The following is a 19,899-nucleotide window of genomic DNA, read 5'->3' on the forward strand; positions in this document are numbered from 1 at the left end:
ATTTGTAACCATGTTTGGTGGAACATTTCTAAGTATTTATTTCATGCCTGGGACTTAGCCAACAATACACACTGAGCGTAAAAACACGTAAGTGTCACAAAACATTGAAATACGAACATAGTGCATCACACTAGGGGAATTATATAGCTCACTGCTTGCTGCTGCCTCGGAAAGCAGCATGGGCAGCCTGTCTTGGGAGTTTATCGGAAACGCAGAGCTACTGACCCAGACTTCACGTGACCAAGACCCCCGAAGGTTAGAATGGACCTTATGGCTTGAGATGCGCTGGACTAACGTGCCAATGTACTCAGGGTAGCCGAGCATCCTGGTGCTTTTTACTTCTTACCCAAACACTGGTGTTCTCAGCCGACAGTGTCTTTACAGTTACAGGTGCCTCCTCCGCTGTTCCAGTTGGTACCCACTGCCCACTCCCGTTCACACTGCCAGATTAAGAGGAACCAAGTTCCCAGGGAGGCCACAAACCTGTGAAATCAGACATGTCTAACAGCACACATTTCAAAAGATAATGACAACACTACGAAGCAGAGATGAGGCTCTCTGAGAACCGTTTTACGTGTTTGAGCCACTTGGGTGGCACCAGAGGGCTGATGTCCTCTGAAACTCTAAAGGGTGGAAGGCACTTCGTGTGGCATGTTTATGCACGTGCAATCAAGTAACAAAAATAGTTTAAAAGGAAATAGAGCATTGAACCAAACTAAGTATTTAAAGCATGTTTTAGGTGCATGGAGTTAGTATTATATGCAACATCACAGTATCCGTTTATTTACGGTTATAGTGGTTTATGACAAGCATGTCAAATGCCTAACTTATGTGGCCAATCTGAGCAGGAGGCTGCCGTGCTACAGCAGACACAGTTACAGTGTCAGAATCTCCTTATACTCAAAAGTGGGAAATCTCAATTTGTAATTTTTGGAACGCTAAACCAGAGAAGCTTTTAGGAGATAAAGCAGCAATTATACTTGTACTCAGTACTTTCAGATGCCCTAATGTAAACAAGATAGTTTTCCACAATCAAAGTACTGTTGCAGATATGGTTTTTAGAACATATTAAAGGTTTACCGAAAGAAAACTTACGATCACATCCAATTTGCGATATTTTGTTTGCCTCCTTCACCACTTTGACATAAAAACCAGAACTCTGAATCTACCATAATTTAAATAATTTGATAATGGTTGCTCTTTCTGGTAATAAATTTACCCTCTTTTTTAAGTAAACATAAATATTTTTTAGCTATGAAAAACTACGTGAATTTAATTTTAGCAAATTAATTTTCAGCTTTGAAAAATCTAAGTGGTAGAAATTTTTGATACAGTTTATATAATCAGCTTTGTTGGGGGAAACAGTCCATTTTAATGAATGATTACTTCCACAGACTACATTGATAAGAAAATAAATTTACAAAATGCATATTACAGTACCCAAAAATGATGGTGCTTAGAAAACTAACGAGTCATGACAGTTGACAAATAGACATGAAGTTATAATCACATGTAGTTATATCTCACAAATCATCAAGTTATCTGGTCTTCACACTAAGGGATTTGTTTAGGTAAACCCATTTATGATATGAGTTGTTTATGATCGTCTAAAAGCATTTATTCTGTGCATCCTGGTCTATTTCCAACATGAAAAACTATATTATACTCTTTCCTGAATAAACTTCACTTTTAGTGGTAAGATATGTTATAATCGTTTTTTCCTAAATAAAAATTGTGTTCTGGTAAAGACAGCTTGTAAATAATTCAGTTATCTGTATGTAGGTTCCTATTAGAATTAAAACTACCTTGAGATAATACTCAGTCTTAAAAACACATTTTACTTTTGTTGTAGACTTCTACTCAAATGCAGTGGGTTGTCCTTCATATAAAGATTATTCTAATCCACAGTCAGTAGGTTTTTTACTCAAGCTTACTGTGGGATTTTTGCTCCACCAGGAGTGATGATATATATATACATATTGATCTATCTTGTCCTTTACCGATGGCCATGGTTAGCACTGACTATGCTTTCTGCTGGCTAGAGGTAAACCTCGACAAGGTTAATCAGCTCCTATGATAATTAAGGTTGTTCTCGGTAAAGCTGGGGAAAAAAATTAAGCCTGTGACCTAATAAGTAGAGATAATAGGTCAGTTCATCATAACGGAGGATTTTGGTTACTATTAAAGTATCCACATTATAATCACGATTATAGCCCTTACGTTCATAATATTTTGCATTACTGCAGTTAATGCAAAAATCCAGATACAGCACAATGGCTAATCGCCACAATTTTAAGTCGTGGAGATTGCTGCGATGCGAGAACGGAGCTAAACCGTATGCCACTATCAAATATCATGCCACTAGCTAAAAATGTAAAGTTTTCTTTGTTAATTGAATTAACGGAACGCATGCTTGTGAAATGAAGGCATGAAAATAGACACGACTCAAAATCTGGACAACACGAAAGTGATTTCACAACAAAAACACAGGGTGGATGTCTCATATTATCATGCTTTTTGAAATGGCCTTATTATCATGATAGCGTTCTGGTGGCCTCAGGGTGCTCCCAACCCAAATGGCCCTCGGCATGGAATGAATTCCTTAACGTGAAGAAGCACGTGAAGGACAGCCACGCACAGTCACGCGGACGGATCTGTGACTCTCAGGTCAGGGACGGAACGTGAGGCCGAAGAAAAGCCAGACTCACGAGGACAGGGTGACTCCACGTGCACGACCTGCAAACACAGCTAAAGAGGAGTTACTTGAACAGGACGGGGAGCAGAAGAGGAGAGGCGGGAGACCCAGAGGGCGCAGGGCCATCTGGGAGGCTCGGAGTCTACCGTTGCACACCAAAGGGAGTCTTGCGTCTGAGCAAGACTTCAAAAAATTGTGAACTCTGGAGGTGGTTCTTTTTTGTCCTTCTATGGGAGGCGACCCCTCAGTAAGAGGACTGAATGCTAGTGCTACCAGCCTGGCCATGCCGCGAGCCCTGAGGGGACAGCGGCCCACGAACTGCCACTCCGGGTACAGTCAGGGCGAAGTCAAGCCCAGCTCTGATGCCTGTGGCAGCTCTTTGCGTCAAGTGTGTGGAGAAAACTCTCATTCTTTGAAATAATAGATTTAAAAGAAACCCATGGCTTTTCACTTGAAAATACATCACATCGAGTGCCATGAACTATGGATATGCAAATGAAGGCGCATCTTCGCCCTCGAGATTCTCGCGCGGGGGTGGCGGGGGCGGGGGGGGGGGGGCGCGGTGCTGCGCCGAGCGCGCTTGGCGGCCAAGGGCCGGGGCCCGCGTCCGTTTTGTCCACCGCTTAAGAAAATGGTGTCCGAGCTCCATATTCGACACGAGACGGGGTTCACAATATAATATGAAATGAAATATAAAAAAAGGCCAATTACAAAAACACATTTAATACTTTTACACCTTTTCTTCCTGAAATGCATGCGTACGTGTGGGTCGGATATGTATATTCATAGAAAAATGCTTATATCAAAATATTGGTGGTCACGCCTTCTTCAATCTTTTTCATTTCTGCCTTTTCAGAAATTTCTGTGCTTCGGCCAGTAAGAAAAAATAAGAAAAGTAGATAGTGATTTCATAATAAGCATAGAAAAATAATAAACAGAACCAGTACTAGACAAAGAAGCAAGGCATCCAAAATGATTTTTTAAAAGGTTGGATCACTGGAAAAATGTCCCAAATGATGCGAGGAATGAGAAATGGGATGTGAGTCCAAATGCAAGAGGGCGGCCGACACAGCTGGCCTCCTATCCAGTATCATTCCTCTCCTTCCACCCAGCTAACAGCGTCTGCGTTATAGGGGCGGCAGGACGCTCAGTTTGGAGGAATAAAACGACATTTCCTCGTGTCCCTAGCAGGTGAGAAAGGACAGTGAGCGGTAGGAGAAAGTCTTTGAGGAACTTCCAGAAATGCTGAGTCAGCTTTGATCGCTTTTCTTTCCTGCTCCCTGGAACACGGGTGTGATGGCTGGAGCTGCAGGTACCTCCTTGAGACCGAGAAAGGGAAATCAAAGATATACGGAAACCTCAACCCTGATCGTTGAGGCTCTGAACTCATGGGTTTAAATATATTTGATGTGTATTTATGCATTGTAGTTTTTGTCCTTATTGATGCCTAAATTGTCCCATCTTAGGCCAATACGAGCTTTTTCAAGTAGGCTCCTGAGCCCTTGTGACTCAACCTTAGTAGTTTTTGATAGCTTCATTGCTTTGTGGTGCACGTGTGCGCGGGCACGCACACGCTCACATCCACATGACAAAATGTCCTGTATTCATTTTTTACATTTCCTGCCCCAGACCTGGAATCAGGCATTTCTCCAAGGAGCCCTGGTTCCATTGGTAGGAAAAAGTATTTAATTTTCAGGAATTGTGTTAACAATTCTTAGCCCTTTCCCTATTATATTTAGATATAAAAGTAGTTCTGAGGAATTATTAATGACAAGGAGTTCTTATAGAAGAATTCCAGCTAATAAATACAAAAATTGTCATTTCGCAAAGCAAAATGAGGTCAGGATCTAGTGAATAACCACCAATGATTCCCAAACCATTAGGAGGAATGTTCATAGAAAACTAGAAAATTTTATAAAGCTAAACAGAAACTCTAATATATTGAATGAGATATTAGTATTGCTTTTTTAGAAAAATAACTGTGCTATAGAAAAAGAACATTACGAGAAAAAGAGAGAGGTCTAGAGAATTAAAAATATGGTGGCAACATATAAATAAATAAATAAATAAATAAATAAATAAATAAATAAATAAAATATGGCATTGGTCAAAACTTCATTAGACGTATTAGAAGACAACGTTGAGACCATCTTCTAGAAAATAGAGCAAAATAAGATGTAGCTAAAAAGGAGAGAAATATAAGAAAAATTAGGGGATCATTCCAGAATGTACATCTAACTAAAGAAAGTCCAGAAAGAGGAAAATTTATGAGACAATTAATCTTTTCTAGTACAGTATGTATCAATTTTGTAAATTAATCTCTTTTTTATATTATTTCCATGTGAATACTATTCACAACCTAGTCTTATAGTGTACCATAAATACATTACTTTTCTTGTTCAACTTTTTTTGGTCTCTGAATTAATAATTACCTTATATTTCTATTTCCTTGATTTTCTATACGCTTATTACCTATTTCTTTTCCAGAGTCTCTGCTAGAAATGCTACTCTATTCTCAATACATTCCTATACCTAAGGTAATTTATTCATTTTATCTAATCTTTATATTAAATTTTATCTGTGAAAATAACTCTTATTTCTGTCTTGACAGAATGACTGATGTATCACCCGTAGACAGTTATTCATTATATTTGCTTTATAGCTTTCTGTATGTCTGAAATATTTCATTCTAATATTTTCATTTTACCATTTTAATTAGCAACAAAAATATATAGGATAGCTGGGAATCAACCGGACAAAAGATGTACATGCAATGTGAAGAGATATTAAAGAACGCCTGAACAAATGGATGGGATGTCAAATATCCCTATAAAAGCCAAATTCGATCTTGGAGGGGGCTCGAAATCTATATTTTATCATCTCAGGAAAAGTTGAAATTGTGGTTCTTGGACCAACATTGGAAAACACAGGTGAAAAAGGATAATATTTCAAGTCAAATATTTTCTCAAGGAAAAACTTGACATTTTATATAGTAATTTTCAGTGGAGCCTAACCCCAAGAGTATTTTGTATTTTTCTTTACCTTTGTCTTTACATATAGTTTCTATTTCCTTTAAAGTCTATAATTATAGCCAAGACTTGAATCGGAACAAAATTCACAAAGCCGATACTCTGAAGTCTGCAATATATATATTGGACAAGAATTTTTATTCGAAGTATCCTCTTCCCGCTGCAGCCTGTCATCAATATGCCTGAGCAACTGAGGTACAAAGTATAATCATTTTCTGTATCTTTCAGTGTCTGTCAGAAATGTGGAAGTGTATAGCAAATGCTAAAACTGGCTAAATTCCTATAAGGACTAAAATCAAGGTTAGCTCAGAAGGATGGTTCTGGATAATCAAATTCAATAATAAGCTCTTTGTTCTATGAAAAGGCAAAAATATTCCTTTTCACTACCTACAACCCCAATAGTATGAACAAACATGAAATTCAACTCTTTTGATGAAATAATACTCTTGGCTACTTTAAAGGTTAGTAGGAGCTTTTCTTTGTCTGAAAATACTCTGAGTTTGACAAGGCAAACTAGCGTGGTTAATTTAACTCCTGTTGACCCTTCAAGATATGGCTCAGATGGCACCTTAAACCTTCCTTAAACCTCACCATCACCAGTAGAAAATAAACCTCAAGAAATTACTTTGCAATCTCTCTTTTATGAATTATGTTATTGTTTGTTGTGTATGTCACTGTTCACTGTTGGCCTGGGAGCCTCTGTGTGTGTGTGTGTGTGTGTGTAAATTAAGGAGCCCTTATTCAAAAGCATGCTATGCCTGGTGTCTAACAAAGTGCTCAGATGTAGTAGATGCTCAGTAAGTATTCAATCGATGAATGAAAACTTTTGATTGCCACCAAGTTTATCCTGGGATGATCTTAATCTCGTGGCTGCCTAAGGTCTCAGTGTTTCAGAGGGACACTGCCACCAGGAGACCTTCTAAGAGGTTGAATGAAGGTATATCACCTTGGGAAATTGAAGGCTTGGCCCTCATCTGTACAGATGCAGAAAACCGAATGATCAGTGCATTTTTTCTATTCTGAAGTTCTTTTTCTCAATAAGTGTGTTTTGAGAGCTTTCTCTGAGCCTGGCAATCTGCTGGGCACTGGAAATCTGGGAGTTTCACGGGCACAGACCCTACCCTCACTTCCTTTACCACGTGGCTGAGGGAAAGAGTCGGTTAAACAAGCCCTTCCCCTGAAGAGCGGACTAGACTGGTATGGGGAGTATGGCGTGCTAGGGATGCATAATAGGTGCACCTAAAACACTCTGGGGACCAACAGGGCTTCTGGAAACACTCCCAGAATACATTCTCTCCAGAACACACAGCTCTAGGACCTTATCCACGAAGTCAGAATGTCCCTTTCTTAGCAATGAGCAATGGAAGCATCTCGCCGAATGGAAAGGAACACATCTAAATCCTCTCTGTCTCTCTGTCTCTGTCTCTGTCTCTCTCTCTCTCGTCAGACTCAAGTGGGAGACAGAATGGTAAGGTTGCTTGGTGAGTAAGAAATTAAAGCAATTCTCTCTATTTAAAGGCATTGGGTTATAAGGGCAGGGCCTCCATCCTCACACTAGGAATAGCTTTGCGAATAGGGCCATTATTTTCGCAGTTCTCTTTTTTGACCAAGATCCTCTCTCTTCCAAACATTGCTTAGATAGGCTCTGCCAGTCTGGCCTCCCTGACTCACTCTTCTAGGTTTCCACTCTTCTGACAAGACTTCTTTAGATTTGTTATTACCTGTGATTGTGTTATGGAGTAGGACAGGTCCGTAATTTACTGTCAGCAGACAGTGTGGTAGTGGTAGGAGCATGTGTGTGTTAAATTAAGGGCTGGCAATGACCTCACTTAGGACTTCACATGCCAAGGGTGGTCAGCTGTATTAATCCAAGGCCGTAATCCAGTTACTCTACATGCTTCTGTTAGCCATAGCTGAATCAATACCAGAGGCTTTGCTAAATAGCAAAATGAAGGTTAGAAATGGGTGTCAGAAATGCGCTCACATTGGTGAAATCAATGCTGTTCTAAATGTGTCTAATGTGTGAAATCTGTGAGACTCTCTTCACCCTTGCGCTGACGGGATATAAGAACCTAGCAAGTCTGAAGCTTGTTGTCGGAAGGATAACGCTACAGGTTAAACCTATAAATGGTCCTGCATCTAGCTATGAACTCAGGATTCCAAGTTTCCTGATACTGGCTTATAAGGCCAACAAAATCTTGCTTCTGTAATAGTGGCGAGTCCTCCTTGAGTGCCTTGCATTTCATGCAAAATGTTAGTGGGAGCTGTGACATCATTGAGCTTATTGTTCAGAAGAACCGTTTTGTGCCTCAGGCTCATGGCGTCTGAATAAATGGGCTCATATTCAGGTTCTATCCTTAGCCCTCAAGGAGCCTGGGGAGAAGACCCCATTACCCAATGAGGAGCTTTCTTCGTGACCTTCATCTTGCAGACAGGCACAGTTCTTAACAGAGACAATTAACCCTTGAGCAAAAGTAAGATGAATACAAACAGAACACGTGTGCCCTTTAAAGACTTCATAGGCCTTGAAGACCTAAAATAGTACTCGGACAATGAATTCCAGCAGGGATAAGCAAAGTGCTTTTAGGGTGCCCTGGGCAAGGCCTTGACAGTAACTTCTTTGAGGCATTTAAGATAAAAATCTAAACAAAGAATGGGTCTATCAGAAATCAGGTTAGTCTGACCCAAGGAAGAAGAGAGTGAACCAAGACCTAGAAGCCAGACAGAAGCTATTCTTTCACCAGCGTTGGAAGCTACATAGCAGTTCTGCTACTGCTGTATTCCTTAGAAGCCAATCACTAAGCCTGGCCTGCATTCAAGAATTCAGGAATCAGACTCCACCTTTTGAGGGGAGGACCATCAAAAAACTTGACAGATTTAAAAAGCACCAGTGCCTACGTGAAAGATATTATGAGAAACAGACTTCTAAAATTCATATCTCTCGCAGGAGCAGTAATAGCTATGCTTCTCTTGAGCGGTTGTTTGTTTTTATTTTGTAATGTTGTGAATTACTCTGAAAATTGTTTTCATCTTTTCTCAGCTGTCAAGAAGCTCAAAATAAAATTTTGGCTAACCTCCAGCTTGTGTACAAGACCTTAAGGCATATGTTTTATGCATCCAACTCGCCCATGACTTCATCTAATTTTTCCTATCCTTTCAATTTTACTTTATTCTCTCCTTCTCTCTTTGAATGAATGACATATTATATATCTATGTATCTACACACACATAGGTCATGGCATATTGTGTATATATTTACAGGCCACCCAAATCCCTTTTGAAATAAGAATATGTATAAATAAATGCGATGAAATGTTTTTCATTTATCTTAAGACTTAAAGTCACTTGCAGAGCTCTTTTGTTTTCTTAATAAAGTTAATTACTGATTTTTTGTTCCATATATATTTATACTCAAACAATACAGAAAATAATGAAGTAAAAATACTCTCAAATCTCACCACCCAAGGAAAAACATTAATGTTTCGGGTAATATTCTTCTAAACATCTCTTTATAAACGTATGGGCAATTCTATATTAAGATCATTATGCTATGTATATTCTCTAAGTCAATATATGTTCATCATTTTTAGTAACTGCCTGGTGTTCCATTGCACCATAATTTAACTGAAGTGCATTTTGCCACTAAATTCCCTGGATGCCTTAGAAGCAGCATTATCAATAGACGTATTCTGCATCTTGCTGGGACTTTTGCCTTTAAAAAGGTGAGGCATATTGGCTGCGTCCATCGGCTTTATATAGAGTCTGGGTTATGAGTTCATTATCAATTGCTTCAGTTTTGAAATCTCAATGCTGGATTGAGGTGTTCTGCCCATGAAATAAAATGCTACTTTTCCCCAATTTAAGAAAATAATTAATAGATGGACTTTCCCCAATATTGATACTTACGTATATGTTATTAAATTTTTGGCATCTGCTACCACTATTTTGTATTCGACTCTAAAAAAATTTGATACAGGATTAACACAAATTTTCATAATGAAGTATTTAATACTATATGCCAGGATTTCATGGCGGCCTGTGACTTTTCAGAAGCTCAGTCATTGGAGGTCTGGTTCCATCAGATCGATATAGGGAACATTCCTGAGGAAAACCTCACCCCCGCTCCAATCATGTCAAGAAAAATAATCGGTTCAGTAAGCCGAGTTTGTTTTAACGAAACGAGTGGCGGAGAAAGCGGGATGCTAAAAGCCGAGGCGATTCGGCCAAGGTGAATACGACGGAGGCCCCAAACCACAGGAACTTGAGGTAGGTACACGGCGCTGAGTTCCAGCTGAGCTGCAGGACTTGTTTGGGACAGGTGTTTGAGCCAAAAATCCTCAAATTCTGAAAGCCATTACATCTCTTCCGCCTTGAAAGTCACGAATTATTTCCCCTTATCCTCAAATCAGTCGGGCTCAATTCCAAAAAAGAACAACAAAAACAAAAAACACCACGCGTCCCCGATCCCGCTCTCTCCCAAGCACCGGAACATTTCTATCTAAACTTTTCGCGCAGGACAATTAAGAGTACTTTCCGGTACCGGTACACCATCCTCAGAAAACTACAAGTCCCAGTAGGCTGCACGCACAGCACGGCGGATACTCTCCGTCCCGTAACGCCACATTACGCTCCAATCCCGATCCGGGCCTGTGAGCCGTCGCCGCACAGCCTGCTGGGACTTGTAGTCAACTCCAGAGTCCCTTTCCCTGTCTGCGCAGACTCGCGCGGTCTCTTCGTTCTGCGGCCCTGCAGAAGCCCAGCCTCGGCTTCAATGCTCCCCACCCCCATCCGGCTTCATCCCCTCGGGGGCCAACCTCCTCCGGTCACGTGGGGTAGCATGGCATGCGGCGATTGGCTGTGGGGGTTTAGGGGCGGGGCGCAAGATCCTGCGAGGTTCCGTGCTCCTTGTCGGGCCGCTTGTTTGGCTGCTGCCGTCACCTCATGGCGACGCGGGTAGAAGAGGCAGCGCGGGGAAGAGGCGGCGGCGCCGAGGAGGCGACTGAGGCCGGACGGGGCGGACGGCGTCGCAGCCCGCGGCAGAAGGTCAGTCTTGGAGGCGTCCGCGTTGTGGCTGGGCCGGGGGAATGTTCGGGTAGCTTTTTCGGGGTCCACCTCTTCACTCTCCCGGATTACCTTTAACCACGGGACAAACATCCGGCCCTCTTCTCTCCCGGGGGTAACGACAGTGGGAGCCGGTTGGGGGGAGTGGGACCAGGATGGATAGGGTGGGAGTGGGTAACTATTGTGGTTTAGGGGCACGCGGTGGAGTGGGGAGGGAGGTCAAGGGGCGCAACCGAGTGGGAGGGGGAGGGGGTACCAGGCGGGGGCGCGCCAGGTGTGACAACCACGTGCGGCCGGGGCCGCGGGCGCCAGGTGTTCTCTCTCCCAGTCCCTGCTCCTCTCCGCTTGCTCCCAGTGCTTCTTGTGCTGGGCGCCGCCGTCGGGGGGCTACCTGGCGTCCCAGGGTCCCCCTTTTCGCGCCGACAGGTGCACAAGGAGTGCTGCGTGGTGCTCCCGGGCGGCGCGGGCGAGGCTGTTGCGCAGTAAGATAACCGCGCGGGAGCCGGGGCTGCGCTGCGCCCCCCTTCTCCCTGCGCTCCCTGTCACTGCGCGGGCGGGCGCCGCGGGGCCGGAGGGCTGCTCACTCTCCGGGACCCAGGCCCTGGGGGTCGTCTGTGGGCGTCACTGGCTTGAGTACACGTGGGACCAGCGATGGAGAGGCGATGCTAGAGGACCCGAGTCCCGCAGAGTTGGGAGCAGCATCGCGTGATAGCTGGTCTTCCCAATCCAGCCCCTTTGCTTTTTGCTTATTTTGTTTTTTTAATTTTGCCCCCTTTTCTTTCCTTTCTTTTCCCCCATGAGCATGAACTTGAAAGCCTCCCCGACCGGGTCCTTTGGTCTCTCTTAATCTGGGAGGCAGGCTGGACCGTTCCCCCTTGCCTTACTTGACTTAAGTTTTCAGTGTTTCCCTGGGTACAGGAAAATCGAGACCTTCAGAATGGGAGAATTCCACTTGTTCTGGTGTCAGTGGGTGGAGTTCGGGAAGATTGCACAACGAAGGGCGAACAGGGCTTTCAGGGCCCAGGAATAGAGAACTGAGGGGAAAGGGGCTGGAAAGGTGGAAACCCCCTCTCTATTTCCTTGCAGTCAATTATCTTGAAACATTGGACGTCGTCCTGCTTGATCACTCAGGGCTGTTTACTATTACCGTTGACCCTTGAACAATGCGAAGGTTAGGGACAACTACATAACTTTTGACTCTCCTAAAACTTAACTACACAGCTGTCCCTCGATTTCCGAGGGGGATTGATTCCAGGACCCCGCAGGTACCCAAATCAGGGGATGCTCAAGTTCCCTATAAGAAATGATGAAGATCAGTGCACACAGTTGGCGGCTCTCCGCATCGGTGGACTCCCAACCTGGGATGGAAAACAGTGCAGGTATTTATTGGAAAAAAAAAAAAAAATCGTGTGTAAGTGAGCCCACACAGTTCAAACGCATGGTGTTCAAGGGTCACCTTTACTTAATTATGCATTCGAATGCTCTTAAAAATCACTCCTGTATGAGATTACGAAATAATATTTTTCTAATGTGATTCACGAACTTGAAAAAGGAGAACAAAGGTTCGGATTACATGTGAGCAAAGTGTCAAGAATTAGCTTTTGGGGCCTGTTGCTGAGGTCAGGTATTTTCACGTCTCTGCACGAGGGTGTTACTACTTCTCAGTTACCTCTCTTTCTCTCCCTCTCTTTGTACTCTTAAAAGAAAGGTTTAGTATTTGGCAGGACTGAGAAAGAAGCTGTGGACTGAATGTACTCTAGGGATTCAACACTGTCACTTTGGACACTTAAGTTATTCCCTGAGGGTGAGGAGCCAATCTCAGTGTTTGATTTCATAGGTCTCCCAGGGGAAGACTCTGATAAAAAGCCACTGCAATTGAGGACATAAGTTCCCTTTTATTCCATTGGGATAAGGACAAAAAGACTGAATTGGGAACTGAGATTTATTCAGCTCGCATTTTAAACGACTGAGATAAGAGGTAATGACTCTTTGAGGCAGCCCTCCTCTTAACAGCTGGATATGGATAGTCCTGTGTCTTATTTTTGTTTACTTACCTCATGTACCTTCTTTACTCCTGCTTTTCTGGGCATTTTTTTTCCTTTTGCTTTCCAGTTCACTGTGACATGGAATTGAAATCCATGTCATAGTTTTTTGAATTTTCATTAAAAAAAAATAGGGTGAATATCTTATGTTTGCAAAAATTACTCCTATTTCCTTATGACCTTTAACTTTTTATTTCTTCTGGGTCACTGACTTGAAAAAATAGTCCTAAGTCTGACTTGACCTACGCCCTATTTTTCAGGAAGCAGAAATGATGTTTAATTGGGTCGTTTTGAAAATATTGAAGGAATTAAAAAGAAAAGTGACCAACCGTTTTGTCACTCTTTAGTTATACTATGGGACTTAAAGTGAGAAACGATTGGAGATGGGCTTTATTAGTTCCTGGTGTTTTAACCATCTACTTAAGTCACTCGACCTGTTGGGTTATTACATGTGGCATTATTTCATAACTACATGCATTTGAACGGTCTTTTGAGGTAACTTTTTAAATTCTAAAGTTAATAATACAGTTCATTTCTAGGGGTCCCTTGACTCATCTAAAGCTGTGCAATCTAATATGATAGCCACTAGCCACATGTGGCTATTTAAATATTAAAATTAAATAAAATTAAAAATTCCATTTCTCAGTCATACTGGCCACAGTTCAAGTGTTCATTAACCGCTGTAGCCAGTGGCAACTGTATTGGAGCAGAGCTAGAATATTTTCATCGTTGCATAAAGTGCTATTGGGCAGCATGGGTCTAAAAAGATGGGAGAGAGAGACGTTGTCAAATATTCCAGACACTTTTGAGAACACCAAGCTCGTTCATATTACTTCCCAAATCCCTATGTAGAATTCGTTTTTCTAAGAATGATTTTTTAAAAAACAGACGTTTTTTGAGCAGTTTCAGGTTCACAGAAAAATTGAGCATAAATTATAGAGTTCCCTCACACACGCCCCTTTCCCCTATTATTTACATATTGCATTAGTGTGGTACATTTTTTAAAAAATAGATGGGCCAATGTTAATACATTATTACTAACTAAAGTCCATGATTTACGTTAGGGTTCATTGTTGGTGTTGTACATTCTGAGTTTCACACATGTATCTGCCATTACAGCATCATATAGATGCATTGCCCTAAAAACCCCTATTCATTCCTCCCTCTCTTCCCCTAAACCACTAGCAACCACTGATTTTTTTTTTTTTACTGTCTCTATAGCTTTGCCTTTTCCAGAATGCCTAGGGTTGATTTTTTTTTTTTTTTTTTTTTGGTACTAGATTTTTGCTTGGGAATGTTAAAAATGGCCTAACTACTATTAAACTTATTTTTTAGGTCACTAAACCATTTGGAACCTAGGCTCAAATGAACAACATCTTACATTTACACAGTGCCATATAGTTTTTATGGTATATTTGCACATACATTAACTCAGCATTACTTGGATGGTATAGAGAAGGCTGGGCAGCTGTCATTGCCCTCATTTACAGATGACAAATGCTCAGCAAGGTCAAGTGATTTGCCCAAGGGGTGAAGCTGAGTCTGGAACCTAATAAATCCCTTTTCATACACTACAGTAATAAGTAGTGTAGTAGTGGGTAAATAATATGGATTCTGGAGTCCAGACTCTGCTCTCTGCCACTTATTAGCTGTGCAATCTTGGGCAAGTTTCTCAATCTTTCTTTCTAAGCCTCAGTTGCATCATCTTTAAAGTGGGAGAGATGCTAATACGAACTGCACAGGATTGTGAAGAATAAGTCAATGTGACACATTCAGCACAGGGCCAGGCATGTAGAATTTTACTTAGTTTGGAGGAGAGCATATATGAAAGATCCATTTCTCTTAGGGTGCTCTTAGCTTTATAAAACCATCTTCCAACCTTTGTATTCCTTTTCCCAGACTCTCTCTGTGATAGACACAATGAGGAGAAATCAGCCTAGGGTGGGACAGGAGTATGGGGTAGGAGGAAACCATTTCATCATCTTGTTTTTCTCTCCATTTGGGGACTTGATGAATTTCCACTCTTCTGGCGCAGAGATAAAGTAATAAGAATCAAAGTCTTCTAGTTACAGCATTGTCCTCTAATTCTGTCATCAGCCTTTGGTGAATTTCATGGGAACCAAACAGGCAAAGCAGTAATGAGCAGACCAGCACATTCCTCTAGTTATACCATGGGTTTAGACCATAATATGCTACATTTATTTATTATGTGACTGGAAGATGTTTTATATATTATTTTGTGTGTCGTGTATATTGATTTTTGACTGGAGAAGTTTTACTTAGGATTATATATGTCAAATCCAGATGCCATAACACAGGGTGTGTGTGATTTGCTTTTGTGTGGGATTCTTCACAGAAGGATGTACTGTAGAGTTCTTTTCAATAAATATGCTGTCCAGATTTTATACTTTTTAGGGTTGTGTTTCAAAAGAAGGAAATTTGAGTCCTCACTGCTTCCTGCACTGTGCTAGGCACTTAAAAAACGTGCTTGCATTCTCATATTTTCTTATCTCTGCATAGTAGGTGATATCTCCAGGCATATAGATAAGGCATCTGAGGCTCGTCAGGGAAAACAAACAAAACCTCTTGCTTAAGTAACCCAGCTCAGAGTTAGTGATGTTGGCCTAGAGTTGGTATAATTGTGTAGTTGATAGTGCAACTGATGTCCCCTATGCAGGGACAGTTTCTGTTCACCTAGTAAGTTTTAACGTACTATCCCAAAGAAATTCTTTTGCCTCTTCCTCCCCTTCCCACCCTGCCTCCCCCCAGTTCCTTTTTGTTTGGTTCTAACCTGATTATTAGTAACCTTTATTTAATCTAACAGATGTGACAATATTTAAAATGTGTAAAGTAATACACAAATTTAATACAGTATTCCTCAATATTGAGAATTAACGATGTTTAAAATTTTCCCAGGTGGGACATTTCCAGAAGAGGATAAAGATAGGTCAGGTGATCCTTGAAGGCTTTGAACTCTGAGAATATATTTTTATGATTCAATTTATTTGCTAGTGGAAATTCTTGGTACTTACTACTTAAATTTTATTACTTAAAGGAAAAGGTATATAAAATGATCAGTGCTGTCCTCTCGTGCTATCAAAATAATTTTATTAGCATTTATTGCTCAAGGTGTTGATTTGCATTCTATGTTTCATTTCTAAAATGTCCCCAGAATGACTCCCGTTATCTCACACTTCGCATTCTGTAGTTTGCCATGAGTAATATTGCTAACCTACTGCTTTCTCATTTTTCTTCTTTTCCTACTCTCAGAAAGGTCAAAGTAGAATGGTTAGGCATGGAAGATGTGCTAGGAGCTCAGAAGCACATTTCTTTAAGGATTTCCTGGGTTGACACGTGAGTCATATTAAAAGTGAGAACGTAGGCATTTTGCATAATTTGGAAATACATCCTTATTCAGATATTATTGTAACAGTTCTGCTGCACACTAGCAGTTTATTTTAATTATACCTAATCTTACAACTCTAGAAGGTAGGTTCTTTATCTTCCTAAATGACAGATAAGGAAACCGAGGTTGACCTCCCCATGGCCACACAGGAGGTAGTAAGTAAGTGATATATTCAACGGCAGCTGTTACCATATTTCATGTGGCTCGTGTTCTCTTAACACATTTCTTGAGGGTAGTCAATAAAAATGGCCTTGTTGAATGCAAGCAAAACTTGGTGGAAGGTAAAATGAGTATTAGTTTTTGCTAAATGAAAACAAAAGAAGGGTGGGGTTGAGTCATTAGTGGTGTAGAAAAGCTGTTGTAATCCAGGAACTAGGGGACCTCTGAGCCTTATAGGTTTAACACCTTTTGTTTTATCCACTTAGGTCCTAGGTTGACTTTAGGACATGCAACTTGGGAGGTGCGGTGTGCTGTAATTCCTTGCAAAGTCACCTGTGAGTGTAATGCGGATTTGAAGGTTCAGGGTTTAGAGAGACCCTGCTTTTAAATCTCTTAAGGTGCACAGGCCACCATGTTAACAGAGTTTTAGCGGTCTGGCAGGTGACAAGCAAAGAAGGCTTGATGTTTCAGAGGTGCATCATTGGTCCATGTGGAGCTGATAAAGGGTGACGCCATTGATTGGGACAGGGATGTTTTGTGTAGGTAACACATTAAAGTGGAGGACCATTTTACCTCCTAGGAGTCTGGCTTGAAGATGCTAATTGTGTGACCCAGCCCCTGCCCCTCTGCAAAATAGGTCAGGCCCAGGCATATTTCAGTAGCTTTGGGCATTAAAGTCTTTGGATTTCCTTTTGCTGCCTAGATTGGTGTTTGGATTAGTACAGGTATCTCTCAGATTATAGGTAATCCTTGAATTCCTTTGGAGCTTTTGCACATCAAATAAAGAGTCCAGCACCCTTTATTTTTATAAAAGAAGTAGCTATAGAAGTTAATCGTGAAATCTAACGTTGTCCTCATTTTCAAAGGCAAATGATGTGCAGCCTAATATAGATGTTAGCACCCACTGCTGTAGTCAGTAGCATCTACCAGAGCTCACCCACAGGAGAGATCAGGATGCCAGCTGTGTTCTAACGACCCTTTTTAGCTACATTTCCTCACTTGTGGCTCCTTCCCCAGCGGGAGAGGTCAGATCCCCTCATCCTGCCTTCATTACTGGTTTGCCCCTCTTTTTTTCTCATTTGCCTATGAATGCCTCCATGTGCACTCCTGTCCTCACACATACTGTGACAAATCTTTCTGGGGCCTTTTACTGCCCAAAGGTAGGAGTTGAGACAACTACAGCTTATCTTGCCTCCAATTTATGACCCTCCTCAGAAACACTGTCACAGCTCTGGCTTCACTCATGTATTCATTTATTAATTTTTTGGATAGCAGCTTTATTGAGGTATAATTCACGTACCACACAATTCATTTAAAGTAGTTTTCAGTATATTCACAAGAGTTGTATGACCGTCACCATATTTGTTTATTTTTAATGTAAGCTTGGGAGAACATATTTTCTGGAATGTTAGAGAGAAAAATAAGAATTCAGTTTTTCCTTTCTAAGTGCTAGCTCTGTGGCTGGACAGATTACTTAAAATTACCTTACCGCTTAGGCTGTTCATTCATTAATACCTGCCTGTAAGATGGCTCTGTCTACAGCCACGCCACCCTGAACAAGACTGATCCCGTCTGATCTCGGAAGCTAAGCAGGGTCGGCCCCTGTTAGTACTTGGATGGGAGACCACCTAGGAAGACCAGGTGCTGTAGGTGTAAAAAAATTTAAAAAAATAAGGGATTGTAAACTGACAAGGTCCTTGCATCCTGTGAGGTCAACCAAGGGTTGCCTCGCCTTAAAAAAAAAAATGGTTCCGAGGATTAAATAAATAACATATTTATTTATGTTTTATAGCAATTCTTCTCACCACCCATAGGAATTACACTGACTGCTATACCAGTTACTTAACAGAAAGGGGGGAAGAGGCCGATTTGTTAGGTGTGGTTGAGCATGAAGGAAACAGCTCTCTTCTTCCTGGCCTCCCACCTGGTCCCAGGGCACCTTCCCTCAGAATGGATCTGCTTGGTTCTGTGTGCCAAGATACGGACCCCTTTTGACTGAGCCGCTCTTCTGGCCTCTCTTTATCCCTCCCTGTTCCACCACAACCAGGGTAGCCGTTCTCAAACATTTTGGCTTCAGGGTCTTTTTGCATACTTAAAAATTATTGAGAACCCCAAGGAGCTTTTGTTATTGTGGGCTATATCTCCCATATTAGAAATTAAAACAAAATTTTATTATTGAAAAAAATTTATGTGATAATTTTCTGTTGCTGTCTAACAAATCATCCCGAAACTTAGTGCTCAAAACATTTACGATCTCATGGTTTCTGTAGATCAGAAACTGGGTGCGCTTAGCTGGGTCCTCTGCTTGAGGTCTCATGGGCCGCAGTGATCTGAGGGCTTCACCGGCAAGGATCTACTTCCTAGCTCACTCATGCAGTTGTTGGCAGGATTCAGTTCTTCCGTGAACTGTTGGCTGCAGGCTTCCCTTGGGTCCTTGCCACGTGGGCCTTTCCATAGGCATCTCACCACACGGCCGCTGGCTTCATCAGAACGAGCAAGAGAGGGCCGGTACAAGAGAGAAGGAAGTTGCAGTCTTTGTGGCACAATCACAAAAGTGACATCCCTCATTTTTGCCTAATTCTCCCTCTAGAAGCCCACACGCGAGGAGAGGGGATCACGCGAGATTGTGACTACCAGGACGATGCGCGAGATCATTTGGGGGCTGTGTCAGAAGCTGCCTACCACACATTAACGTAAATAATGTTTTTTTTAAAAGTTAAAACGAACTCATTTTACAACATAATGGTTGGTGAGAAGAGTGGCATTGTTTTACGTTTTTGCAGATTTCTTTAATAAATGGCTTTGCAGGAGACAGGTGAATTCTCATATCTGCTTCTGCATTTTATCTATGGCAATACGCCATTTTAGTTGAAGTATATGAAGGCAGTCTGGCCTCACATAATATATGAAGTTGCAATAGGAGGAGTATTTTAATAGTCTTTTTAGGTAATTGTGGAAATCTTTTGATACTACTCCAAAACTTGGCAAGTGGTAGTTCTTGAATAGTTGCCAGTGTGGGATTTTTTTGTACTGTTACAGTAAAATCTATAGGTCTGTTTTGTACTTTGAATGGATGTCTTTTCTCCTGCATCATTTTGTAATGTCATCCATTGGTCATTTGGAAAACATTGGTTTACTGAATTGTGTTGATCTTCCAAATTTTGACGTATTTTGTTCGAAATATCACAGTCACATCAGTTAATATCACCAGTGATCTCATCAGAAAACTCTTTTTAACAATTGGAAAGCTTTCAAGCTCATGGCAGAGTTTTCAAAAAAAACTTTTAATTTATCTTGAAAACTCATTTTATATTGACAATAAATACCGTCAGTTGTTTGCCTTGAAGTAACAGGCTCTTTTCGTATATGGGAGAAAATGTCTGCCAACTACCCAAGTCTGAATAAACAACCGCAGTTTGTCTTTAAAAAAAGGAAACAGAAGGTAATCCATCCAAAAAGCTGCCGGACGGGCCCGTAATTCAGATACCTGCGGCTGCGCTTCCCCTC

General features: G+C 41.5%; 1 protein-coding gene and 1 pseudogene across 1 annotated transcript in view; both read left to right on the forward strand.

Moving 5' to 3' along the window:
- Window positions 1-10,613: 10,613 nt before the first annotated feature.
- Window positions 10,614-19,899, forward strand: part of TXLNG (taxilin gamma) — a 44,299-nt gene continuing 35,013 nt past the window's right edge. The window contains exon 1 of the mRNA XM_016133333.2: window positions 10,614-10,767. Coding sequence (XP_015988819.1) covers window positions 10,666-10,767 — 102 coding nt within the window. The 5' untranslated portion in view covers window positions 10,614-10,665. The remainder of the gene's footprint in view (window positions 10,768-19,899) is intronic.
- On the forward strand, window positions 17,927-18,045 carry LOC118608424 (annotated as a pseudogene).

Source organism: Rousettus aegyptiacus, unplaced genomic scaffold (genome assembly GCF_014176215.1).
Source record: "Rousettus aegyptiacus isolate mRouAeg1 unplaced genomic scaffold, mRouAeg1.p scaffold_m13_p_9, whole genome shotgun sequence".
Taxonomy (NCBI): domain Eukaryota; kingdom Metazoa; phylum Chordata; class Mammalia; order Chiroptera; family Pteropodidae; genus Rousettus; species Rousettus aegyptiacus.